General features: G+C 36.7%; 2 protein-coding genes across 2 annotated transcripts; both read right to left on the reverse strand.

Moving 5' to 3' along the window:
* On the reverse strand, window positions 1-1,190 carry LOC113295784 (putative receptor-like protein kinase At3g47110). The gene is made up of 2 exons (XM_026544105.1): window positions 637-1,190; window positions 1-547 (listed from the first exon to the last, which is right to left on the reverse strand). The coding sequence occupies exons 1-2, from the start codon at window positions 1,188-1,190 to the stop codon at window positions 1-3; spliced, it is 1,101 nt and encodes a 366-aa protein (XP_026399890.1).
* Window positions 1,191-23,006: 21,816 nt separating this feature from the next.
* LOC113295785 lies at window positions 23,007-24,140 on the reverse strand. Its single transcript, XM_026544107.1, has one exon. It carries the CDS (start codon window positions 24,138-24,140, stop codon window positions 23,007-23,009), a length of 1,134 nt encoding a protein of 377 aa, XP_026399892.1.
* Between the last annotated feature and the right edge of the window lie 267 nt (window positions 24,141-24,407).

A 24,407-nucleotide genomic window follows, 5' to 3' on the forward strand; every position in this document is an offset into this window, starting at 1 on the left:
TTACACTATTTTTCCGAATATGAATATACGGTTTCCTCCCATGTATAATTTGGTAAGCTTGGTTGAGAGGTTGGCTATTGAATCAGGCAGTTGCCCACTTAAATTGTTACCAGTCAGTGCAAGTACTTCTAAGTGACTACAGTTTGATAATGAAGACAAAAAATTCAAGTCATCTGCTTCACCAGTTCCAAGCTGATTCTCACCTAAAATTAGTCTAACAAGATCTTGCAATGATCCCAAATTAGGAGGTACGTGTCCCGTGAATTGATTGCGAGAGAACTCAAGCTGAGACAATCCAGAAACATTAGATATGGAAGTTGGTAGTGAGCCAGAAAACAGATTCCCACCTACAGCAAGCGATCGAAGATTAGGGAGAGCATTTCCAACGTTGGGTGGAACGGATATATGAAGTTGATTGCCGGTCACAGCAAAAAGATATATCGACGAAATGTTAAAAAGTTGAGCTGGAATAGTTCCTGATAAATTATTTCCTGACACCTGAAAAAACTCTAATCTTGATAACTTGCCTATCTCTGGCGGAATGTTACTGATGACAAAGATAATACAGTGAGAGCCGACATATTTGAAAGTGAAACTGGGATGGCTCCATCAAAGTAATTCAGTGACAGTTCTAACACAACAAGCTTATATAGGGAACCAAGCTGTGTAGGAAGTTTCCCTGTTAGCTGGTTCCCGGTTAAAAATAAATATATAAGCTTAGTGCAAACTATTTTCCCGGTTAGATTGTTTGGAATTTCTCCTTGCAGCGAATTATTTGTCAAATACAGAAACTGAAGTCGGAACAAACGACCAACTTCTTGAGGGATTTCACCATTGAAGCTATTGTTACTTAGCCTGAGATTTTGTAAGAATGTAAGATTTCCTATATGTGGATATATCGAACCTGTCAGACTCATTGCGCGTAGATTCAAGACGGTGACTCTGCTTGGATGGCGACGGATGCATAGAACTCCTATCCAAGTGCAGTAATGAGAAGAATCGTTCCATGAGGTTAGTACTCCAAAGGGATCACTTGTTATTCTATCTTTGAATGCAAGCAAAGCAAATCGATCCGTTTCATTTCCAGAGGCGATGACAGATTGGGATGCACACAATAAAAAATTCACTGACAGGAAAACAAGAGTAGCAAAGATGGTGAATAAGAACCTCATCTTATGAACCTGCTTCATTACTGCTTATATCATGTGATGATGAAAAGGTTATGCATATGAAAAAGGTTACTGCTTGGAGTATATGATGTACATGTAGTGATGCATATGAAAAAGGTTACTCTCCATTATAGCTAGCTGCATTTTCAACCCACATCGTTATCATCAGTCAAGAAGAAGAAATTTTCATCAAAAACCAAATGCACTTATTATTTTTCTATTCCCATGATATTATTATGTTGCACTAACTGCTAGAGTTTGAATGTTAATACGAATACTAGTGACATTGAATTCAACATAATCTTAAAATAACCTCAATTTTGGGACAGATGGCCTCTATCACTTGTGTGAAACGAAAAGAGAGACCGGATTGCACATTTTCACTTCACTTAAAAGAAAAGAAGCATTGAGAATGAGAAAGCTCAGATTGGAAAGGAAAAAGAGAAACATCATCATGGGCGCCAAAAACTTTTGAATTTGAATTACTTCACTGTTCTATATGGGACACTGTTTTTAACCATGGCTGTTAATGGGCTAATGTGGTTTATCGGGAGGGTACCAAAGTTCATACAAAACAAACTAGGAAATTTTCTGTTTTATATCGATACTGGTATCTTCTCCAATAATCTGACATCCCCATTACCAATGTTAGTTTTCAACTACGCATCGAAAGTTCTTTTTTTTACGATATATTTCTATCAATAAAAAAAAGATAGTTTAATGCGCAATTATATCATTATTCTTATTTTTATTTGGGATATCAAAAACAAAATTTGGAACCTCATTAAAAATTAATCTAAGAGTACTTTTTTTTAATAAAAAAAGACAATAAAGACGGAATTACATGACTAAGGCACCCATAGTGCGATGCACCGTTACTAGGCTGGTGGATATTGTCTAAAGCAAAAAAAAAAAAATTATATGCTCTATACAAGTAATAATCTCCTGAAAGTTTGAGTTTTTACAAAGTAAAGCAAATTTAGAGCATCCACGTTACATGACTAAGGCACCCATAGTGCGATGCACCGTTACTAGGCTGGTGGATATTGTCTAAAGCAAAAAAAAAAAAAATTATATGCTCTATACAAGTAATAATCTCCTGAAAGTTTGAGTTTTTACAAAGTAAAGCAAATTTAGAGCATCCACCTATACTTGGAGTGCGTCTTGATATATATGTTTGAAAATTTGTAGAGTAGTTTCATCTTCAGCTTCTACTGTTACATTTATTCTCTGCATTTTCTTGGTCCAGTAAAAGGCTAATTAAGTTCCTCTGCTTGATCCATCATTTCCATGGTATCCTGGATACCCTCTACCTCGATGAATTTTCCTGCATAATCAAACACAGTTAGTTGCCAATGTAAACAATCTGAGTGTCAATTAGTTGAAGATTGCAGATCTTTATGTTGACCACATATTGCCCCAAGTTAGTTGAGTGATAGCCAGTTGGTCGAATAGTGTCAGATCTCCTATAAAAGTGAGTTCGGTATGTGGTTGGGATGATTGTGCACTTTGTTATGATCACTCAGGTGGCTGATGATGCTTTTAACCGTTTGCTTAGCAGTTAAATTGACTGATTCAAAAATAAACGCACATCTAGCTTTCCAAATGAACCAACAAGCAGTACCTTAGGTGGCAGCTTGATATTTATGTTTCCTTATCCAGGAATTCAGCCAATCGATGAAAGCAACTTGATTGCCACCATTATTATAACTATATTATTAGAGCACTGCTTGGTCGAACTCGCAAGTTTTGCTATCTCAAGTTTGTTGTCAATTTTGGATGCACACAACTATATCTTGTTTTCTAGTATACCAAATTCAATTCTTGGACTAGGATTAATTACAGTATGGCCCTCGAATATTGAAGACTGGAAATTAAACGAAGACATTTGAAGAGCTTCAACGAAAAAGAGGTATGTCAAGACCGAACCACTCTGTTTACTCACGGCATTTACGATTCTATCTTATGAGACTATGTCGTATGATTTTAGTATATACTAAAAGAAATTTCGAGTCAAGCTTATATTTATAAATCTCTCAAAATATGATTCAAGCAATGGATGTTATGGATCCTTAACAATCTTGGTTAAGAACAATTTTATTTTCATGAACTATTTTTGTTTCAAATTGATCATTTGGAAATTTCTCAAGCAATGATATTTATTATCTATGATGATTGGAAATAATTTCAATTTTTTAAAGAGAGTTTCGGAACTTACTGAAATTCTGGACACAGGGTAGGTATGCATACCCTAGTAGTCTGAGGTCTTGATTGGGTAAGGGTACGCATACTAAGGTTCTGAGTTTGTGAATGGGGGAGGTACCCATACCCAGTACATGTACCCCAAGGGTATGTTTTCGTGAATGAATAAGGGTACACATACCCAGTATGTGTACCCCAACAACCTGAGTTCATGGACTAGTCTATAGGTATTCATACCCCTAAACATACCTACCCAGTATCGAACTAAGCAAATGCTCATAAACTATTTTCACAAATATGTTTGGCATTGCTACAACTCTCATAAACACTTCTAAGACAACTTTGTTTACTAAATCACTTTATGTTTGTGAATCATGGTTTAAGCATTGAGTGTTAATGAGCGCGGTTTATGCTTGAAAGTTCATAAGACATATTTTCCAAGAACTATCATTGTACGTGGTTCCAGTATCCTGGAACATGGTGTATATTCTTCTGTGTAATTTTAAGGCGAACTTCTCATAAGCGTACATGAGTTCCTAATAGGTGTGAAAACACCCTAATTAACTATCTATGAATTATGCTTTCGTTGTTATTTTTCTCGTAAATTATGTAGTTTACATTTGTTTTTGAGTGATAGGTACTTTGCAGTCATGTGGAGGAAAATAATAAAAATAATCCAGGTTTAACAAGAAGGGCATAATCATTATTTTACAGGCAAACACTAATGGGAGCTCAACTGAGATAAAGGAGTAACCAGTTTTGTGTTTATAAAAAATCATTGAAGGCACTCAGGAAATTACTCATGACATCCACTTATCAAAGAGAAACATGGCATCCACTTCAGGTGTGGCCCTCAAGTAGAAAACACGAGTCCTTGCAAAAGGATTTTGCGGAGAAATTGTTTGTGTAAACAGTGCTAGCAAGTAGACCTTGATCTAAGAGTCTAATTACTAGTATCAATCTAATAAATTCATAAATATTAATGTGTTAAACTAAATTACATCTTGACTGATCTACTACTAGGTGGTTTTGACTAATAGAATCCAGTAGGCGAGAACTTCCCTATCTGGTGACACTAAGGATTTAGGAGTTGGCACTTATCTAGCTGCTTTCCCACGATTGGTGATAATTTACGATTAATAACAAGTGGATGAAAACATAACTTGAATCATTATTTTGTAACGAATAATGACTCATTGATCTTGTTTCTATTATTGATTTCAACTTTATATTTTCAATTGCTTTGTTTATTTCTTTTGCTTTTTAAAATCTAAAACAAAACCCCTCTTTGTGACATTATAAGACAATTAAAACCTCTTGCTCTCTGTAGGAACGAACTTGACTTCACTATATTACTTGTTAATTAAGTGGAAAAATATTCATTAATTAAATGTCTTATTTAGTGGACTTTATTCACTAAATCACTTTGTTTTTGTGAACCATGGTTTTAGTCTCATGCTTATAAGTTCAATAACAGGTATTTTCCATGAAATATCATTATCCATAGTTCCAAAACCCTAGACCATAGTGTATGTTAGAGCGTTTCTCGGTCGAACTCGCAAGCGTTGCTATCTCAGGCTTGTTTGTCAAATTTAGCTGCCAAAACTATAAGTCTTGATTTTTAGTCTACTTATAGCTAAGTCTCGGATTAGGATAGTAAGTGCAGTTGAGCATTAGACTTCACGGCATTCATCGATTGAAGACGAAGAACTACTAAGGGGATCTTGTGGAACTTCATCAATAAAGGTATGTGGAGACTTGAACTCATTTATCACTCAAAAGTTTATCTACTTTATCTCCTATTTGAGACAAAAGTCGTGTATCTATATAGACTTCGATTATACACATTTGATATTTCGAGCTGAGTTTAACTCGCTTACATATTTCTCGAAATATGTGTTGGTAAGCTTTCGCTTTAACCAAGTTCATCTTATATTCTTGATGAAAGTCAAAAGATGATCATGTGAAAATCTCTTTGTAACATTGTAACAGTACGAACCTTTTCTTGGGTTTGACCAAACCCGTCAACTCAATTCTGCACTTGGAGTGCCAAAATCTCTAATGCTAAATATCCTTTGACATATTCAGGTTGCCCAAATAATAAATGTTAATGCCTAAATAGTGAAGTCTGCCTTAGTCTAAACCGCTGGGTGTCTGAATAGCTATGCATGTAAATACACGTGTCTACATATTGTACACTTTTTTTTCATGTTTTTATACGCGTGATGTTTTGGTTTATTAACAGAGAACACCAACTTTAAAAAGGGGGAGTTCAATATTTTTGGGGGAGTTTTCCTTTTTTTTTCCCTCTCCCCTTTCTCGGCAACTGAAATTTGTTTTTGAAAAGAAACTAATTAAAATTATGCTCGAGTGAACTCTGTCGATATAAGGATTACCTTGAGTTTCTGAAGCTGTTAGCATTTGCTATTTTATGAGATGTGGCAGAGAAATTCTATTCTTGTTGTTTTCAAATTTTGAAGCTGAGGAGGTAATCATTTTCTTACCTAACTGATCATGGAGATTCATATCCGAATGGGTCTGATTACCTTGCTCGATGCAATATTTGATCAGGTTTTTCTGTTATAATATTATTATTTAATTGAAGTTGCCAATACAGTGAAACTAGGGTTTCTCCCAATTTTGGTTCTATTGCAGAATTGAATGATTAAACTTCAAATTCAGGTAATATTATCCCATAGTTGCTTTAAGTCATATCAATTTAAAGGATATCAACTTTAATTATGTAAACTGATAAGCTAGGTTCTACACGTTCGATTTGGGGTTTTTCTCCAAACTTGTTTATAATGAATGATTCGTGAATATTTCCTGAATGGGTTTACAGTTGTTGATGGTGGTTTTTAGTTCAAGGGATAAAATCGTAAACCCTGTATTTAATGCGTTGTCATCCTGCAAAGGAACATAATCCATTTAAAAGGAATGAGTAATTAAGTCTCTTCGCTCACATATGTATTGAGCAATTCAATATATCTGTATATATAAAATTTACTCAGAATGGTGCGTGCAATAGCAATCCCAAAATGTTCTGTGAATTTTATCTTCCACTAGCATTATTCACTAATGCATGACTTGCCTAGTATTTTCCTAAGCTATGTTCCCAGCCGAACTCTCAATATTCGCATGACATGACGATTAAATGTTCACTCTCAGCAGAGTAGCACGAATCTCCCGAAGTGTCAGTGTTGAGATTGATGGAAGCATTTATGTGTCTAATTTTTCCTCAATGTTTCGTATTGTTAGTACTCGATTTCGTACTTATTATGGTATTTTGTGTGTTTGTAGGTATTTTTTGAAAATAAATATTGTTGGAAAATTCGGCTCGAAAAGTTTCTTGGATCACCCACGGAGGACATTTGCTATACGTACCCCAGAATTGGCTAAGGGGCACCCACGGCTATGTGTAGCCCAAATGTGTCATTAACACCCACCTGATATTTCCACCCCCAGCTGTTGGATAAGGGGAACCCTTCTTCATCATTTCAAATTCTAGTTTTGGCGGGAAAATGGAGTAGTGAACTGGCAGAATTAGGGTTCACCATTTGGACGTGATATCTTGAGATTCAATGGCTGATTTTTGTTGGATGGGCTCGATTCAGCTAGACAGGGTTGGTATGGGATTTGGAATCAGTTAAAAGTGGTTGGATAATTCATTGAGAGCAAGACAGAGAAGTTGATATTCACGGGATATTTGGTCGGATTCTGCATGATGAGTTGGCCGGATTTGTTGCCTGTTTTGGTTTGCTACCACCTTGTTATTACCAAACAGGACTGGTAAGTTAGTTGGATTCGAATAAATAGTGAATTCCAGCACACAACCAACCACGAGAGTATCTCAGATATTCTTATTTTGTCCCTAGTCAGATGGCTATGTTTGGTAGTTCGCGCGTGGATAGAAACAGTTTTACTTAGGCTAGAACGTGAAACCAATTCCCTGAGAGAGTGTCGACATCAGCAGAAGCGTGAAGAGAAAAAAAAGGAAGGAAATCTCGGCAATTCCTGTGAGAGTAAAGGGAAAATATTCTGCATGTTCTGGGATGTCTTAGAATGGGGATATGGAGGGGCTGTTGGGTATAAAAGAGGTGTTGGGATGTCTTAGAAGGGGGATGGAGAGTTAGGGTGAGAAACTGAGTGTAAAAATCATGTTGCAGAGTCGTGTTCATTTTTAGCAGAGAAGTGAAAAAGAAGAACAAGCTACACTAGTAGTCTGTCGTTTATAAAGTGTGATCTATTCTCACTACTTACGACTGTTGCACTGCAACAGTTCTGAGCTATAGTTTACTTGTAACACAGATTTGTAACAGCGAGTTGTAACGCCCTTATACAGTTGCAAACTCGGTTATTTTATTAGTTTCTCCATATTTGCCATTGTAAACACCCCTTGAGCAATGAAAAACTATTCTGAGCGTGTTTTCACCATGTGGAGCTAGAACCCATCACTGGGACGACGGAGGAAGCTGTTTTTCACCCATGTGGTAATTCTATTTAATTCCTTTATGACTGTTTGCACTATTATAATTGATTTATGATTTTTCTTGATTATTTGTGATTTCGTTTGATGTCGCATGCTTAGTCTTAGGTACTTTTGATGCGTCATGCTTGTGATTTACATATAATTCTTTATAAAATCTACCTTGGCAAAGATTTAGAGTCGATGTTTGTTATTTTATGAGCTTTAATTGTCCGGAATTAATAGTTGAACCGCATGAATGTGAGAATTGGTGGAATCCCGAGTCCCAATCATCTCTTCATCCCGTCACGATATTTGTATATATTTTTGTTATGAAGTTTTAAAACAAATTCTCAACAAGTCTGAGTGAACGAATCATCTTACTACAACTTCATTGATAAATACCATCAGAGATCTTCATGGACGTACTCACACAGGCTGCATCACTCTCTGACAAAGAGAATTTTGTATCGATGCACTTTTAAGTTAGCTCGATCGAACACGCTTAAATTCCTTAGGGAAAATCTAGACTGTTAATATCAGTCTTAAGAAACGATCACGACCACACAATTTGGCCGCGTAATTCAACAAACCTAGCCTACTCCTGGCAGAATTAGGCGATCATCACAATGACCACGGGTGGGCCCATTAGCATTCCGACCGAGCGAATCCCATCTAGAACATCCACAGCGCTTCGAACGATTAACCCTAATGTGGGTGATCGCGTTGTTGGCAAAATATACGCAAACGAACTAGGACCGGCAAAAACGGTCTCAAAATCCATCACATCCGTCCAACTTAGCCAGCCTAGTTGGACGACGTAGATTGCATCTCGAACGATCAAAGAAGTATTGGCGTGTTCACTGGCGGCTTAATTTCTCCCTTAGTATCGACCTGCCCACGGCAAGTCCCAGGGTGTTAAAACGTTTGCCCAAACTAGAGCGAACGCGCTATTCCAAAACCCTAGTATAGGTTGCAACATCATACAACTGCCGCAAGTTGACTGTGTCCGTCCATCTTCGCCAGCCTGGTCGGACGACCTAGATTCAGTTTTAGATGGCCAATGAGGTTTCGTCGCGTTCACCGTCGACCCAGCTCCACCCTTGGTCGATCAACTTGCTTATGGCAAGCCAAGAGCGTATATAATCGTTCACCAAAAGTAGGGTGAACGCGCTGCTTTGAAACCCTAATTGGTGTTTGCGGCAGTAACATACTGGAGCAAATCGATCATGACCATCCATCTTCGCCAGCCTAATCAAGTGGTTTGGATTTAATTTTAGATGGCCCAGGAGATGTTAGCATATTCACCAACGCCTCGTCTTTGTACATGGCCAATCGGCATGTTCGAGTCAGCGCCCAGCGCTTTGATTCGACTAGCCAAAATAGGGTTGGCTACGCGTCCCCTAAACCCTAAAATTATATCAACGGCAGTATGCAACTTCCGCAAATCATCTCCACCATCAAACTTCGCCAGACAAATTTACCGGCCTAGATTTGATTTCAGGTGACCAACAAGATGTCGTTTTGATCACCATCCACTCTTATTTCATGAGGGAAAATCGGCCAAGCAACAACTAGCTCATAGGGATCCCAAACGATCGCCCAAAGGTAACTATTTGTGCTGCTTGCATGTAATTCAACAGCAGTCATTAACTGCCGCAAATCGCCTCAGCCACTCAACTTGGCTAGTCTATTTAAGCGGCCCAGATCTAACTTGGATCGACCGATAGGATTTTAGAATGGCTACCAGTCGCCACTCTCCTATAGGAACTGATTGGCCACTCCTTAGGATGTGTGCGTAGCACCCACCAACTCCCTGAAAAAGGGCGGTCGTACTCCTTTTCAGACGCTCGATCCTTGACTGATTCGATTGATCTATAAAACAACGATGATCTATGCACATAGATTGTTTGGAGCTGCTTATTTAAAAGAGATGTTTTACGTGCATCGACTACATACGATTTTTCATGAATATCGGCTTCACAAATAACTTAGTTATTTAACCTAAAGCACTGCGTGCTGCTTTCAGCGGCAAGTCCCATGAATTGACCCATTTACTCGAGATATCAAACATGTCACAAACTGGGGGGATACTCACTAGGGTATTGGTCTGGCGGTTTACAGCATGCGCGTGCAACGCGCCCATTACGAGAAAGTGTCAGGAAAGACGGACGGTTAACAATAATGGGAATAGTGGGTGAAAGTGTGATCAGTTCTCCCTCATAATGGAAACGTGGTGATCACCACTCTTTACACAACCCCACTTCTCCACTGCTTAATCACCTCCACTTCCTACGAGATCAGGGTGTGCGCTCAATGACTTGTATAAATAGGATTTCAACCTATTTCAACAACACAAGTATTATCAACACAAGTAGCCAGAAACCATTTTCCTGATACACAACCACACCTTCATAATTCAACACTCTGATCTCAAATACCTTCTTCGCTTCCCTCCCTAAGATCAACCCTTCTCCTTCACCTTGTGACCGAATCGAATTTGGAATGACCATTTCTTGGTTTAGGCCAGAGTCTTACAGATTGATCTCTCGAATCTAAAGTACTCTCGTGCAGTGCATTTGTTTAGGGTTTGAATTCGTTTCTCAACACACCCAAATTTACCAAAAATAGCAGAATCAGTTTTTACCCTCAAACAACAGTAATTCCATTAAATTTTGGGTTTTAATAATTTTGTTGGTTTAGAGTTGAACTTAGCCGCCATGGCTTTTTAAATTTCTAATGTCCTGAACTCTCGACCTGCAAATAAGCCATAAACCTGATTCACTGCTAATCTTTATCGGCCAACTTTATATGCACTAGAAATCTAATAGGGTCACACTGATTTCAGTGATGTTCAAATGATTTCTCTTTAAGACTTGCAACTTCACTTAATATTTGGTTCTCTACCTCAGTAGACTTGCAAAAATGTAAATGTTTGTAATGATGTTGTGGTGTCTGAGGCTACAGTATAGAATTCTAGGACCACATCATGTGTGATATAGTGAGCTTAAATTACTATCGGACACTAGTAAATTAGATTATAGTTAGTAGCTGTACTAATTAGTGCGTTATGCCCTGGTAACCAATGGTTGGTTGGAAAATGAAATAGCAAGGACCTCGTATATGGGTTTAAACTAAAACCTTTTCTTCCCTTGTAAGTATGATATGCACTTCCTAGCAGTTGGAAAACATCTTGAATTTGTTTAATTTGCTTACTTTTAGTTCATTTGGATTTGGTCGGGGATAGTTGGCATATTTTGTTTCATAGTCATTGGTGATAGTAGTACTTTGAAAAGGTGCTGGACTATAGGAATCTCATTGTATTATGCTGGTTTTATAATAATCTAAATGGTTTTGAGCCTAGTGAAAGGTGTATGAATTGGTCGAATCTACCTTGTCCCAAAATGATGACCAGTAAGAGGAGATTGAGAGATCAAAACTAATTTACATTTTTTTTTCCTACCACGACTATAGCAAAGGACATTGGGGTCTTTGATATCTAACAATAATGAGTTTAGAATTGCTTTTGAAATCCCATATGCTTTATTTTGAAATCAAATTATTGTTCTACATACGGTGTATAAGTGAATGGAGAATTGAGACTTCTAAATTGAAAGTGTAGAAGGTTGATTTGGCTTGTTCTCTTTTTCCCATTTGCTATTTCTCTATATCAATCCTTGTAAATGGTGCCCGCATTTTTTGATTACTATTTTGTAAGTCTATCTGCTATCTAGCTACATTTTTAAATGTATATCTTGGCAGAATGACGAGAGTAAATGGTCGATTCATAGTTATGAATGGTTTATGAAGTATAGGTCATTGTCAAACTTGAGTTTGCAGAACCAAAAATGTTATATAAATGAGAAGAATAACACAGCATGACATATTCTTGGTCACCAGTTTCCAGATGCATTCCAAGTGTTTGATGAAAAGCATGACCGGCTGCACCTATCCTAGGCTACCACTAACATCAGCATCACCGGAAGCTGAATTCGTTCGAGTACCATTGCCGTATGGACACAATTTTACTCTGCGGCCACGGGAAACTTGAGTCTGGAAGACAAGCAAGTTGAGGAAGCAGGTGAGGAACTTATTCCCATGATTAATATTATCACTGTCTGCTAGATATGTGAGAGTTTTAAAAAAATGTTATAACAATTTAACTGTGAAATGCTTAGCCGTCATTGGTATCGGATTGGATCGTTGGCTAGCAGCTACGTCAACTAATAGTGTGCGTTGACCTCTTAATTTATTATTGTAGAAAATAAATGCATCCGTGACCGTGAATTCTGTTCTATTTTGTTGGTTTCATCGGATAGACCAGTTTTAATTTAGATATATTTGCACGTCGTGACTAATGGTGTTAATAGAATATATTATAAACTAAACTTATGTTGTGGTTATGGCCAGCGTGTGGTAAACTTAGATAGATTTATGCATGATTCAATGGTTATTTAATTACTAATCTTGAATGAAGTGGTGTGAGTCATTTGGTCTATTCTGTATGGCATGGGAAGATTAAACTTCTTAATGGTTCAATCGTATAAAATATTGGATCCATATCCAACTGATAATGGATTGAGAAGATTCAATTTGTTGGTATACAAGAATCATTGTACAAAGGAAAATTTAGTAGCAATATACTACTTCGGGATTTCTAAAATGTTTTGGAAATCGGCTTATATATACTGGCCGAATTTTGTTAGATTGACATGTGAAATGGTTGGGTTTTTTGGAAAACATAATTAGTAATTTGTTGATGTTGTTCTTGTAAGTATATATATGGCCATGTTTTTCTGTAGCGGACCCTCCATCACTACCATTATTGGTCCTTCGTATTGGTTGTGCATCTGCTCTAATTGTATGGAATTTAACTTCTTATTCAGGTACCGTGCGTTCCATCCATTTATTACTTAGATAATTTTTATGTGTTCTATGGCAGATGTGTTGGAAGGTTAAAAATTTCAGAAATTAAATCTCATTGAGCCATCAATCTTTGTTAGTCTCCTAGAGATCCTTGGTAGAATGATAGCTAAATGAGATGATGGCTATTTAAGTATTAAAATGAATCTCTAAGCTAGTGTAGTCGTTCGTAATCTTTTTCTTATATTGCCAACTGCCAGATGATTTGTTTAAGTAAATACTAATGAACGTACACTCCTTCCATTTGAATGCATGAAGTCTTTTAGGTAGTCTTTAGTCTTGAATTTGCTGGCAGTACTCTAATCTCGGGACTCATGGATGAAGTTCAGCGGTGGGACCTTTCTTAATGCATAGATACACTTAAACTTGCTAGAATATATGTTCTTTTATTTAATTAAATGTGTAAAAATATTACAATCTTTGTGACCATGTAAATGCAGTACTCCATGTGTTTAGTCAGTGTTGGTAATCATCCCCGTAGTAATTATTATCATACCATTGGTGATGCGGGGAGCTAGGGATAGTTGTTGCTATGCAATTCATACCATCCATTGTGAGAGGTAGTTGCTGCCGTTGAAGTTAGTTCATATTATCTAAACAAAGGTGACGAACTACGGTCGTGCTTGATCCCTTCGAGCTACATAGAGGATACGTAGGCAGCCGCTATGTGGTTCAGCATAATTATGCAAGGTTGTTCATATCATCTGAAAGTCCTGGTTACTGCTTTGCAGTTCATACCATCTATTCAGACATGATTGCAATCTTGGCAAGTATATATCATGGGCAACTGGCCTATGAAGGTTGGTAACCAGAACAACCTTAATTTGGCAACTGACCGTCTGTTATTTTGGGAAATTGGCCCGTGTTAATTTGATAACTGGGCGTTTGTTATTTTGGGCAATTGGCTCGTGTTAATTTGGCAACTGGCCGTCTGTTATTTTTGGAAATTGGCCCGTGTTAATTTGCCAACTGGCCATCCGTCATTTTTGGGCAATTGGCCCGTGTTAATGTGGCAACTGGTCGTCTGTTATTTTTGGGCAATTGGCTCGTGTTAAGTTTGGCAACTGGCCGTATAAGTTAGTGGGTTGGCAACTGGCCAAATTTTATTTTAGGCAATTGGCCGACTCTTATATTTAATTTTTTGGAAATTGGATCCCTCGTGGAATTTTATGAGTATTATGGTATGAGACATATGCTCATAGAATTCCAACTTTGAGACCAATAAGATTTTTGTTTAGCAGGATCTCAAGTTTGTTGTTCTTGGGATAATTCAATGAACATTTTGCAGGTTAAATACGAATTCGTTCCAAAATTTTGAAAGTCCGGTTTCTTGAGTGGCGTATCAGGGAGTCGGAGCTTGTCAAGCGGGCCGAAACCCGGTTCCTTGGAAGTCCAGATTCTCTGGTTCGTCACAGTTGGTATCAGAGTGGTTCCGGTCCATTCGGGATTGTGTGTTTTGGACTCGTCATCGTTTTGTTGTAATGCGACTACAGGTATTCCTCCTTACTTCTAAGCTTTATTTTGAACTTTGGGGACAAAATTCTTTTCAAGGTGTTAATGGTGTAACAGTACGAACCTTTTCTCGGGTTTGACCAAACCCGTCAACTCAATTTTGCACTTAGAGTGCCAAAATCTCTAATGCTAAATAGCCTTTGACATATTCAGTTGCCCAAATAATAAATGATAATGCCTAAATAGTGAAGTCTGCCTTAGTCTAAACCGCTGGGTGTCTAAATAGCTATGCATGTAAATACACGTGTCTACATATTGTACACTTTTTTTTCTTGTGTTTTATACGTGTGGTGTTTTGGTTTATTAACAGAGAACGCCAACTTTAAAAGGGGGAGTTCAATATTTTTGGGGTAATTTTCCTTTTTTTTTTTCTCTCCCCTTTCTCGACAACTGAAATTTGTTTTTGAAAAGAAACTAATTGAAATAATGCTTGAGTGAACTTTGTCGATATAAGGATTACCTTGAGTTTCTAAAGCTGTTAGCATTTGCGATTTTATGAGATGTGGCAGAAAAATTCTATCCTTGTTGTTTTCAAATTTTGAAGTTGAGGAGGTAATAATTTTCTTACCTAACTGATCATGGGGATTCATATCTGAATGGGTCTGATTACCTTGCCCGACGCAATATTTGATCCGGTTTTTCTGTTATAATCTTATTCTTTAATTGAAGTTGCCAATACAGTGAAACTAGGGTTTCTCCCAATATTGGTTCTATTGCATAATTGAATGATTAAACTTCAAATTCAGGTATTATTAACCCATAGTTTCTTTAAATCATATCAACTTAAAGGATATCAACTTTAATTGTGTAAACTGATAAGCTAGGTTCTACACGTTCGATTTGGGGTTTTTCTCCAAACTTGTTTATAATGAATGATTCGTGAATATTTCCTGAATGGGTTTACAGTATTTCCATTAAATTTGGGGTTTTAATAATTTTGTTGGTTTAGAGTTGAACTTAACCACCATGGCTTTTTAAATTTCTATGTTTGATGTCCTGAACTCTCGACCTGCAAATAAGCCGTAAACCTGATTCAGTGCTAATCCTTATCGGCTAACTTTCTATGCACTAGAAATCCAATAGGGTTACGCTGGTTTCAGTGATATTAAGATGATTTCTCTTTAAGACTTGCAACTTCAATGAATATTTGGTTGTTCTCTACCTCACTAGACTTGCAAAAATGTAAATGTTTGTAATGATGTTGTGGTGTCTGAGGTTGCAGTATAGAATTATAGGACCACATCATGTGTGATATAGTGAGCTTTAATTACTATTGGACACTAGTAAATTAGATTATACTTAGTAGCTATGCTAATTAGTGCAGTATGCCCTGGTAGCCAGTGGTTGGTTGGAAAATAAAATAGCAAGGACCTCGTAATCTTTATGGGTTTAAACTAAAACCTTTTCTTCCCTTGTAAGTATGATATGCACTTCTTAGCAGTTGGAAAACATCTTAAATTTGTTTAATTTGCTTACTTTTAGTTCATTTGGATTTGGTTGGGGATAGTTGGCATATTTTGTTTCATAGTCATTGGTGATAGTGGTACTTTGAAAAGGTGCTGGACTATAGGAATCTCATTGTATTATGCTGGTTTTATAATAATCTAAATGGTTTTGTGCCTAGTGAAAGGTGTATGAATTGGTCGAATCTACCCTGTCCCAAAATGATGACCAGTAAGAGAAGATTGAGAGAACAAATAACCATGATTGGATATAACATAGTATGCGTACTTGTATGCTAACTGTTGCAAGTTATTCCAAGACCGGGAACCATAGTGTGCATACCCGTATGCGTACTGGTTGGTTAATGAAAGTCCGGGAACTTAGTATGCATAGTGGCGTGAGTTTCAAGTTCCGGAAATTCAACTGAGTTTGGAAGGTATGCGTACCCGTTCGCATACTGGCAAACCCAAACTTAGTACGACCACTTAGGTATGCGTACTCGTTCGCATACTTGAGTAGGTTATGTTCTAAAATCGGTTTTTTCATGAAATAATACATTTATTTATATAATAAGGAATGCAATCTTTTGCAAACCGAGGCTATCATGTTCATGAATTGATTTGAGTGAATCAAAATCGATTTTGCTTCAATTGTGTCTTGTATACTTCTATGAGAATATAAACAATTGAACAACTCTAGAACTAGTTTCATTTGAGTCATTTGAACTAGTTATGTTTAAGATGAATATGGTTGATAGGAAAGTGTTCATATGGCTAACTTCGGTTAACTATTGTTGAGCCAACAAAGGTGTACACGTTTAGGTACGGTTACTCATATCTAAATGAAGTCATTTTTCATTTCTGTGTAACAAGCTAAATTCGATCTAATTGTTGAAAGATATTAGCTTGAGTTTAATCAGGTTTTCATCGAACGGTGAATATTAAATTCTTTGTTACCAAGGTAGCATTAATTGCAAACCATGATTTGAAGATTATATATGGGAGAACTCTAGCAACTGGGAAACCTAATCCCCACACCTCATGTGTGATATTAGTTGCAACTAGAGTCGATTCTCCTTTAAACTTAGTTTTTTTCGAAACCCACTAGGTTAACGACTTAAAGACTTCATTGGGATTGTGAAGCCAGACCCAACTATTTTCTCTGCAGTTGCGTGTTCTGACCTTGCTGTTTTCTAACGTGTTGAGTATTATATCGTGTTTAATCTCCGATAGGCAAGATAAAAAGTAATCACAAACATCTTCGTCTCATCGTTTGTGATTCCATAATATCTTGTTTCGTTACCATACGATTAAGATTATTGTGAGGTGATTGATATTACTAGGTTGTTCTTCGGGAATATAAGCCAGGTTTATCAATTGGTTTCTGTTCACCTTGATTTATCAAAAGACGGAACAAAACTCATAGGTATTTATGTGGCAGACAGATTTATCTATTCAATAGACTTTTCTGTGTGAGACAGATTGGTTTATCAAGTCTTCGACTTTGGTTCGTAGCAACTCTTAGTTGTGGGTGAGATCAGCTAAGGGAATCAAGTGCGCAGAATCCGGCGTGGTTCTAGAGGAATAAGGAACGCGACTGTACCTTGATCTGTGTGGGATTGGTTAGGGACGAACTACATTCCAGTCTGAAGTTAACTTGGAGTAGGCTAGTGTCTGTAGCGGCTTAATACAATGTGGTGTTCAAATATGGACTAGCTTTCGGAGTTTTTTTTCATTTGCGGTTTCCTCGTTAACAAAATTTCTGGTGTCTTTAATATTTCTTTTCCGCATTATATTTGTTTATATAATTGAAATATCACAGGTTGTGCGTTAGTTCAATCGATTGTGAATCCAACCTTTGGTTGTTGATTGTATTGATTGACATTTGTATATTGGTTTTTGATACCATCCAAGTTATTTCTTATATTCAATCGGGCTCGCAAATTCCTATTTGTTTGATTGCATATTGAATTAAGAAATTGAGATATAACTCTCGGATATACTTTTCTTAAGATTGAGTCTGACTTTGTAGTTGATTCTCTTGAAAGTATATTGGAGTTAGTCCATACAAATTTCTAAGGGAAATATTGGGTGTGGTTGTTAGACCCCCGCTTTTTCAATTGGTATCAGAGCAGGCAAACACGTTTAAGACCTTATAAGTCTGTGTTTGTAGCGATCTGACTCTATGGATAGTAAAGTATCGATAAACGCTTCACCAGGATTGAACTCTGATCTTAGAGAAAGTTCTGAAGAAATGGTTATTCTCCAAAAGAAGTTGGATGAACAAGCGGATCAATTCAGATCTTATTACAGAAATTGCAAAGTATAAAGATTTGAAGCCTGTCAAAGTTCCTTCAATGGATTTGAATAACTCCTTTAATTATTCTCTGAAGAATTGTGGCAAGTCAGGGGATAAGCGAGGTTTAGGCTTTGTGAAACCTGATGGGAATCAGAACTACTCAGATGAGATTAAAGATGTTGGTCCATGTATGTTCTGTGATTCTCACAATCATTTTCAACATACATGTACAGATTACTCAGGAAAAGTTTAAAGGTTACGGATAATCTTCATAAGAAAGCTGAACAACTTTTTACTTCTCTAAAAAGGTGTACAAGTCTAACAAGAAATCCCAAACGGGATAGTAGTGTTAGTATGGGAGCTTTTGCTCTAAAATAAACATCACCCTTTCAATGGTTTCTTGATAGTGGATGTAGTCAACATATGACTGGAGATCTTTCGTGGTTTGTGAAATTAAGCGACTTTGAAGGAGGTCTTGTAACATTCGGAGATGGGAGTTATTGTTACATAAGCAAGAAGGAGACGATCAAACTTCCTGGCGTTGATGTAGTATACGTTAAAGGTATGACTGCAAACCTTCTTTCTGTTAGTCAAATTTGTGACAAAGGCCATAAAGTTGTCTTCAATGCGAATGGATGTGACATTGTAGACAAAGCTGAAAAAGTAATTTTTCAGGGAACTCGTGATAAAAATAATTGTTATCTTGTTGATACTCAGTTTAGTAATTGTTGCAATTTGACTAAGGTGAAATCTACACATCGTTTGCATGAGTGTTTTGGTCACATCAATTATCGCCTTCTAACTATGATCATTAACAAAGAACTTGTTAGAGGCGTTCCAAAAATCAATGCAAAGATTAATGGTGTCTGTGGTGCCTGTCAAAAGGGAAAACAAACGAAAGTTCCACATAAATCATCTCGAGATATTCTCACTAAAGCTCCACTTGATTTAATTCATATGGATATCTTTGGTCTTATTCAAGAACCTACGGTTGCTGGGAAGAAGTATGTTTTAGTTATGGTAGATTATTACACCAGGTTCACTTGGGTGGCTTTTTTAGCTCATAAGAATGAAACCCTTGGTGAATTCAAGATTATTTTTAATAGAATCCAGAATGAACAAGGTCGCAAACTAAAGAAAATTAGAAGCGACCGTGGAACTGAATTCAAGGACATTAAGGTGTTTGAATTTTGTGACAAACTGGGGATTATTCGACAATACTCACCATCCATTACTCCTCAAGCTAATGGAGTTGCAGAAAGGAAGAATAGGAACATTCAGGAAATGGCCAGTGTAATGCTCCATCACAAAAACTTACCGATAAGGTTTTGAGGAGAAGTTTTTTCACAGCATGTTATTTGATCAACCGTGTATACCTACGGCCGAAAACCTAAACACTCCTTATGAGCTGTGGTACAGTAGGAAGCCCAACTTACATTGTCTCATAGTGTTTGGAAGTAAGTGCTACATTCTGAAAGATCGAGAACAGAAAGGGAAATTTGATTCTAAAAGCGATGAAGGTATCTTTCTTAGCTATGCTTCTGATAGTCGTGGTTTTCGAGTATTTAATCTCAGAACCCAAGTTATGATGGATCTGCAAATGTCATCATTGATGATCTGAGCAGTTTTCTTCATGATAACCCTCCTGCTGAATTGCCTCAACTGAGACAATTGAGAAAGTCAAGGAAATCCCATAATCAGTTGAAGTCGTTCCTACAGTCACTGATCCTGATATTTCCAGTGACGAGGAGAAGAGCACTGATCAGGCTATTCCTGTTGAACAAGAACGTGTTCCTCCATGACACCTATGGGTTCAAATGAATCATGATACTAACAGTATTATTGGAGGAAAAGATTCTACAGCTAAGACAAGAGGACAACTTCAAAATATTTGCAATTTTAGTTGTTATCTTTCGCAAGTAGAACCCAGAAATATTGATGAAGCTCTTAGCGCTCCCTTTTGGGTGAATGAATGCATGAAAAGTTAAATCAATTTCAAAGACAAGATGTATGGGAGTTCGTACATCGTCCATCCAATATCAATATTGTTGGTACCAAATGGATATTCAAGAACAAGTCTGATGAATTTGGCACCATTTTCAGAAACAAAGCCATACTTGTCGCTCAAGGATATTCACAGATTGAAGGTATTGACTTTGACAAAACCTTTGCTCCTGTTGCACGCCTTGAGTCCATTCGGTTGCTATTATCTCATGCTTGTTTTCTTAAGGTTAAGTTGTTTCAAATGGACATAAAATCGCGTTCCTACACGGAAATTTAAAGGAAGATGTCTATGTTGCTCAACTAAAGGGATTTCAAAATCCTGACTTCCCAGATCATGTCCTTAAGCTCAAAAAGGCATTATATGGGTTGAAACAAGCACCTCGTGCCTGGTTTGAAAAAATAACTACTTCTCTTCTCAGGAAAGGTTTTTCGAGAGGTAGAGCTGATAAAACCTTGTTTACCAAGTGGAGTGGGAAAGATGTGGTCATTGCTCAAGTTTATGTAGATGATATCATCTATGGATCGACTTCTGAGAAACTTGCAAAAGATTTTCAAGTCTCTCTTGGTAGGGAGTTCGAAATGAGCAATGTTGGTGAATTAAAATTCTTTTTAGGATTACAGATTCAACAACATTAGGATGGAATTTACTTATCTCAAGAAAAATATGCTAAGGATCTTGTGACAAGGTTCGGTCTTGATAAGTCAACTCCAAAACTGACACCTATGCCCATTACTGGTAAACTACATCGAGATGAGAAAGGAGTAAATGCAGATCAAAAGATTTATCGATCTATCATTGGAAGCCTCTTATATCTTACAGCTACTAGACTTGATATTACTTTAAGTGTTGGTTGTTGTGCTAGATTCAGGCTAATCCAAAGGAATCTCATCTTGCAGCTGCGAAGAGCATCATGCGATATATCCAACACACTATCGGTTATGGTATATCATATACTTTTGATACTAACACTGATATTACAACCTATTCAGATGCAGATTGGGCAGGATGTGTACAAGACAGAAAGAGTACTTCGGGGGGATTTTACTATGTTGCGTTGAATCTTGTGGCATGGCATAACAAGAAACAAAACTCACAATCCCTGTCTACATGCGAAGCAGAATACATTTCTGCAGGTTCATGTTGTACTCAAATTCTATGGATAAAACAAATGCTTGCTGATTATGGAATTGACACTGGCGTAATGAAGATATTTTGTGATAACTCAAGTGAGATTCGCATTACTGAGAATCCTGTTGAGCACTCAAGAACTAAGAACATTGACATAAGGTATCATTTTATTAGAGATTCTGTGAAAATGGTATCATCAATATGGAATTTGTACCTTCCGAACAACAATTGGCTGATATTCTCACCAAACCTTTAGATACTGCTACGTTTCAACACTTGCGGTAGTCTATTGGTGTTGTTTTGTTTCATTAGTTCTCTAGCCTTTTGCCCCTGGACCCATTCATATCTTTTGGGAAATCAAGGCTTAAAACATCAGTGTAGTGTTGTTTCAATTTCGTATTTGTTTCTCCTTAGATAACAGTTCTGTTAGGAATCAAAGTATACATTTAAATTCTTTTTTTCTTGCAAAAGTAAGGTCGCTCTTGTTGTTCTTTCGGGAATGACATTTTATGGGGGAGAGTTCTTAATTTAACTTGTGCTTAATTTCCAAATCTTTGTGGGGAGTGCGGTTGTGGAATATTGTAGGAGTTTTCTTGTATCTTTATAAACTCCTTGATGAATACACTAAATTTCGACTATGTGAAATCATCGAAACAAAGTTGATATGTTCTCTTTTAGTCATGAAGTATCTCTATGAGAATTTCATTATGATCCCACTAGTTTTCATACCTTTTCCAATTTATATTGACAAAAAGGGGAGAATTAATGTGTAGTTCACAATACAAATACATATGGTTTATGGATCATTATGTAAGGAGGAGTGGTTTTCATATGAGATGAAGTATTGACTAAGAGGGAGTGATACATATCACCATAGTATTGTTGTCAAAGTTGTGATACAATTGGACTTTGATGTTGTGTAATAATACTATGACTATAACAATGATTGAGAGCTACTGTTTTCTCATTGTTATAGCTTCGGATCTTCAACAACTATGATGCTGAGTTGAACACGTTCAGAATCACTGGAGTACTTGGAAGTGACAAAGATTTCGAGTAATGTTGAAGAACCAAGGAAATCAAGCATTTGGATGAGAAGCTACAAAGTTTATTTATTTTGTAATTCATATGTATTGATAGTTTTGTCACTAAAATTGATAAAGGGGGGATTGTTAGAGCACTTCTCGGTCGAAATCGCAAGCGTTGCTATCTCAAGATTGTTTGTCAAGTTTAGTTGCCAAAACTATAAGTCTTGATTTCTAGTCTACTTATAGCTAAGTCTCGGATTAGGACAGTAATTGTAGTTGAGCATTAGACTTCACGACGTTCATCGATTGAAGACGAAGAACTACTAAGGGGAGCTTGTGGAACTTCATCAACAAAGGTATGTGGAGACTTGAACTCATCTATCACTCAAAAGTCTATCTACTTTATCTCCTATTTGAGACAAAAGTCGTATAGCTATATAGACTTCGATTATATATATTTGATATTTCCAGCTGAGTTTAACTCACTTACATATTTCTCGAAATATGTGTTGGTAAGCTTTCGCTTTAACCAAGTTCATCTTATATACTTGACGAAAGTCAAAAAATTGTATTGATCATTCGATCACTTGAAAATTGCTTTGAAGCTAATAGTTTGTGTGAGACAGCTATTGTCCTCTTCTAAGAATGTTTCAATTTTTATTTTATTTTTTTCTAAATCATATGTAATTTATTACCAAAATAATTACAAAAAGGTATGGTTAGCTTGACAGGCCAAGACTAACAATAAAGAAAATTAAATAAAAAAAAAATAAAAACAAAGTTTTTACACTTGTTGTTCAGATTTTTATAAGAATCTAGAATAATGTGCATCTTCACATTCCATTATTCCTAAAAAAATTGGTTGTCCTGTAATAAAATCTGATTTCACCCCTGTTGAGATTAACACCATGTTTTGCTAACTTATCTGCAGAAAAATTAATTTCCCTATATGAATGCCTAAAAGATATGCTTCTCAAGTTTTCTGTAACCTTCTTCCATCTATTTAGAACAATCCAAGGAACTTTTCCACTGGAAAAAGGTACCAAAACTGCTCTGGAGTCTAAGCTGAAATATACATCCATGAATTGTTTCCTTACTGCCCATTGCCCTGCAGTCACCAGGGCCATCACCTCTGCAATGTAATTGGTGGCTATATCCAAACCCCCACAAACTGCACCCAAGCAACTACCATCACTATTTCTCCCCATAAAACCAAAACCTGCTATCCCAGGGTTGCCTTTTGAAGCCCCATCATAACTTATTAATATTTGGTTTAGAGCAGGCAACTTGAAGAAAACTTCATTTATTGCAGAATTTTTGCACTTGATACCTCTAATGCCAAAGCTCATTATTATATTTAAATCTGATACACGGTTCTTCATAGTTCTTTTTATTCTCATTTCACACTTTTTTGTGAAACTCATTATTTTGTGCTTGAAAGTGTCTGTCTTGGGAATGATATCTTCATGCATCTTCAAATTTCTTGTCAGCCACAGTTCAACAATTATTTTGAAAGTAACTATGTACCAGATTTGTCTTATTGCTGAACTGTGGTGTTTTACACATTTAATAACATCATAAGATTTTGTAGGATTAGAAATGTGAAACATACCTCCAATCCATCTCCAAATTTCAGTACTGAAGCTGCATTCCCATAAAATGTGTTGCATATTGTCTTGTCCATTCCCACAAAGATAGCATTTAGAAACAGTGTTGAATCCTTTTTTCCTAACACTCTCCTCAGTTACACAAGCGACTCTTAACACCTTCCACAGATTACAAGATGTACAAGGGTGGATACATGGACTCCACACATATTTAGCCCAATCCAGTATTGGAAATTTCTTCCTTATTTGCTCCACATCATTTGCCACGGTAAAATTACCAGTTAAGTCTGCAGTCCAAATTTTGGTATCATTAGAGCCCCCAATTGCTGGTAAATCACTTTCAGTGAGAAACTGATACATCTCTGTGGTTTAAAAACTTATTAGTTGTGACCAATTACGAGACTTGTTATTGTAGAATTCGTATCTTGAAAGATAGGTAACAAGTTTCATATTTAGAAGACTTCGGATCCTCTTGATTTGGATACTACTAGATTGATCTTGGATATTGATTTGTGAGATCTTCCGTGAACTCTTCTACACAATCAGGTTCATAGACTATGTTGTCTATACATATTGATTGTGGAAGAGATAAGAGAAAACTCTATATACATATTGATCAAGGATCTT

Source organism: Papaver somniferum, chromosome 7 (assembly GCF_003573695.1).
Source record: "Papaver somniferum cultivar HN1 chromosome 7, ASM357369v1, whole genome shotgun sequence".
Classification (NCBI taxonomy): domain Eukaryota; kingdom Viridiplantae; phylum Streptophyta; class Magnoliopsida; order Ranunculales; family Papaveraceae; genus Papaver; species Papaver somniferum.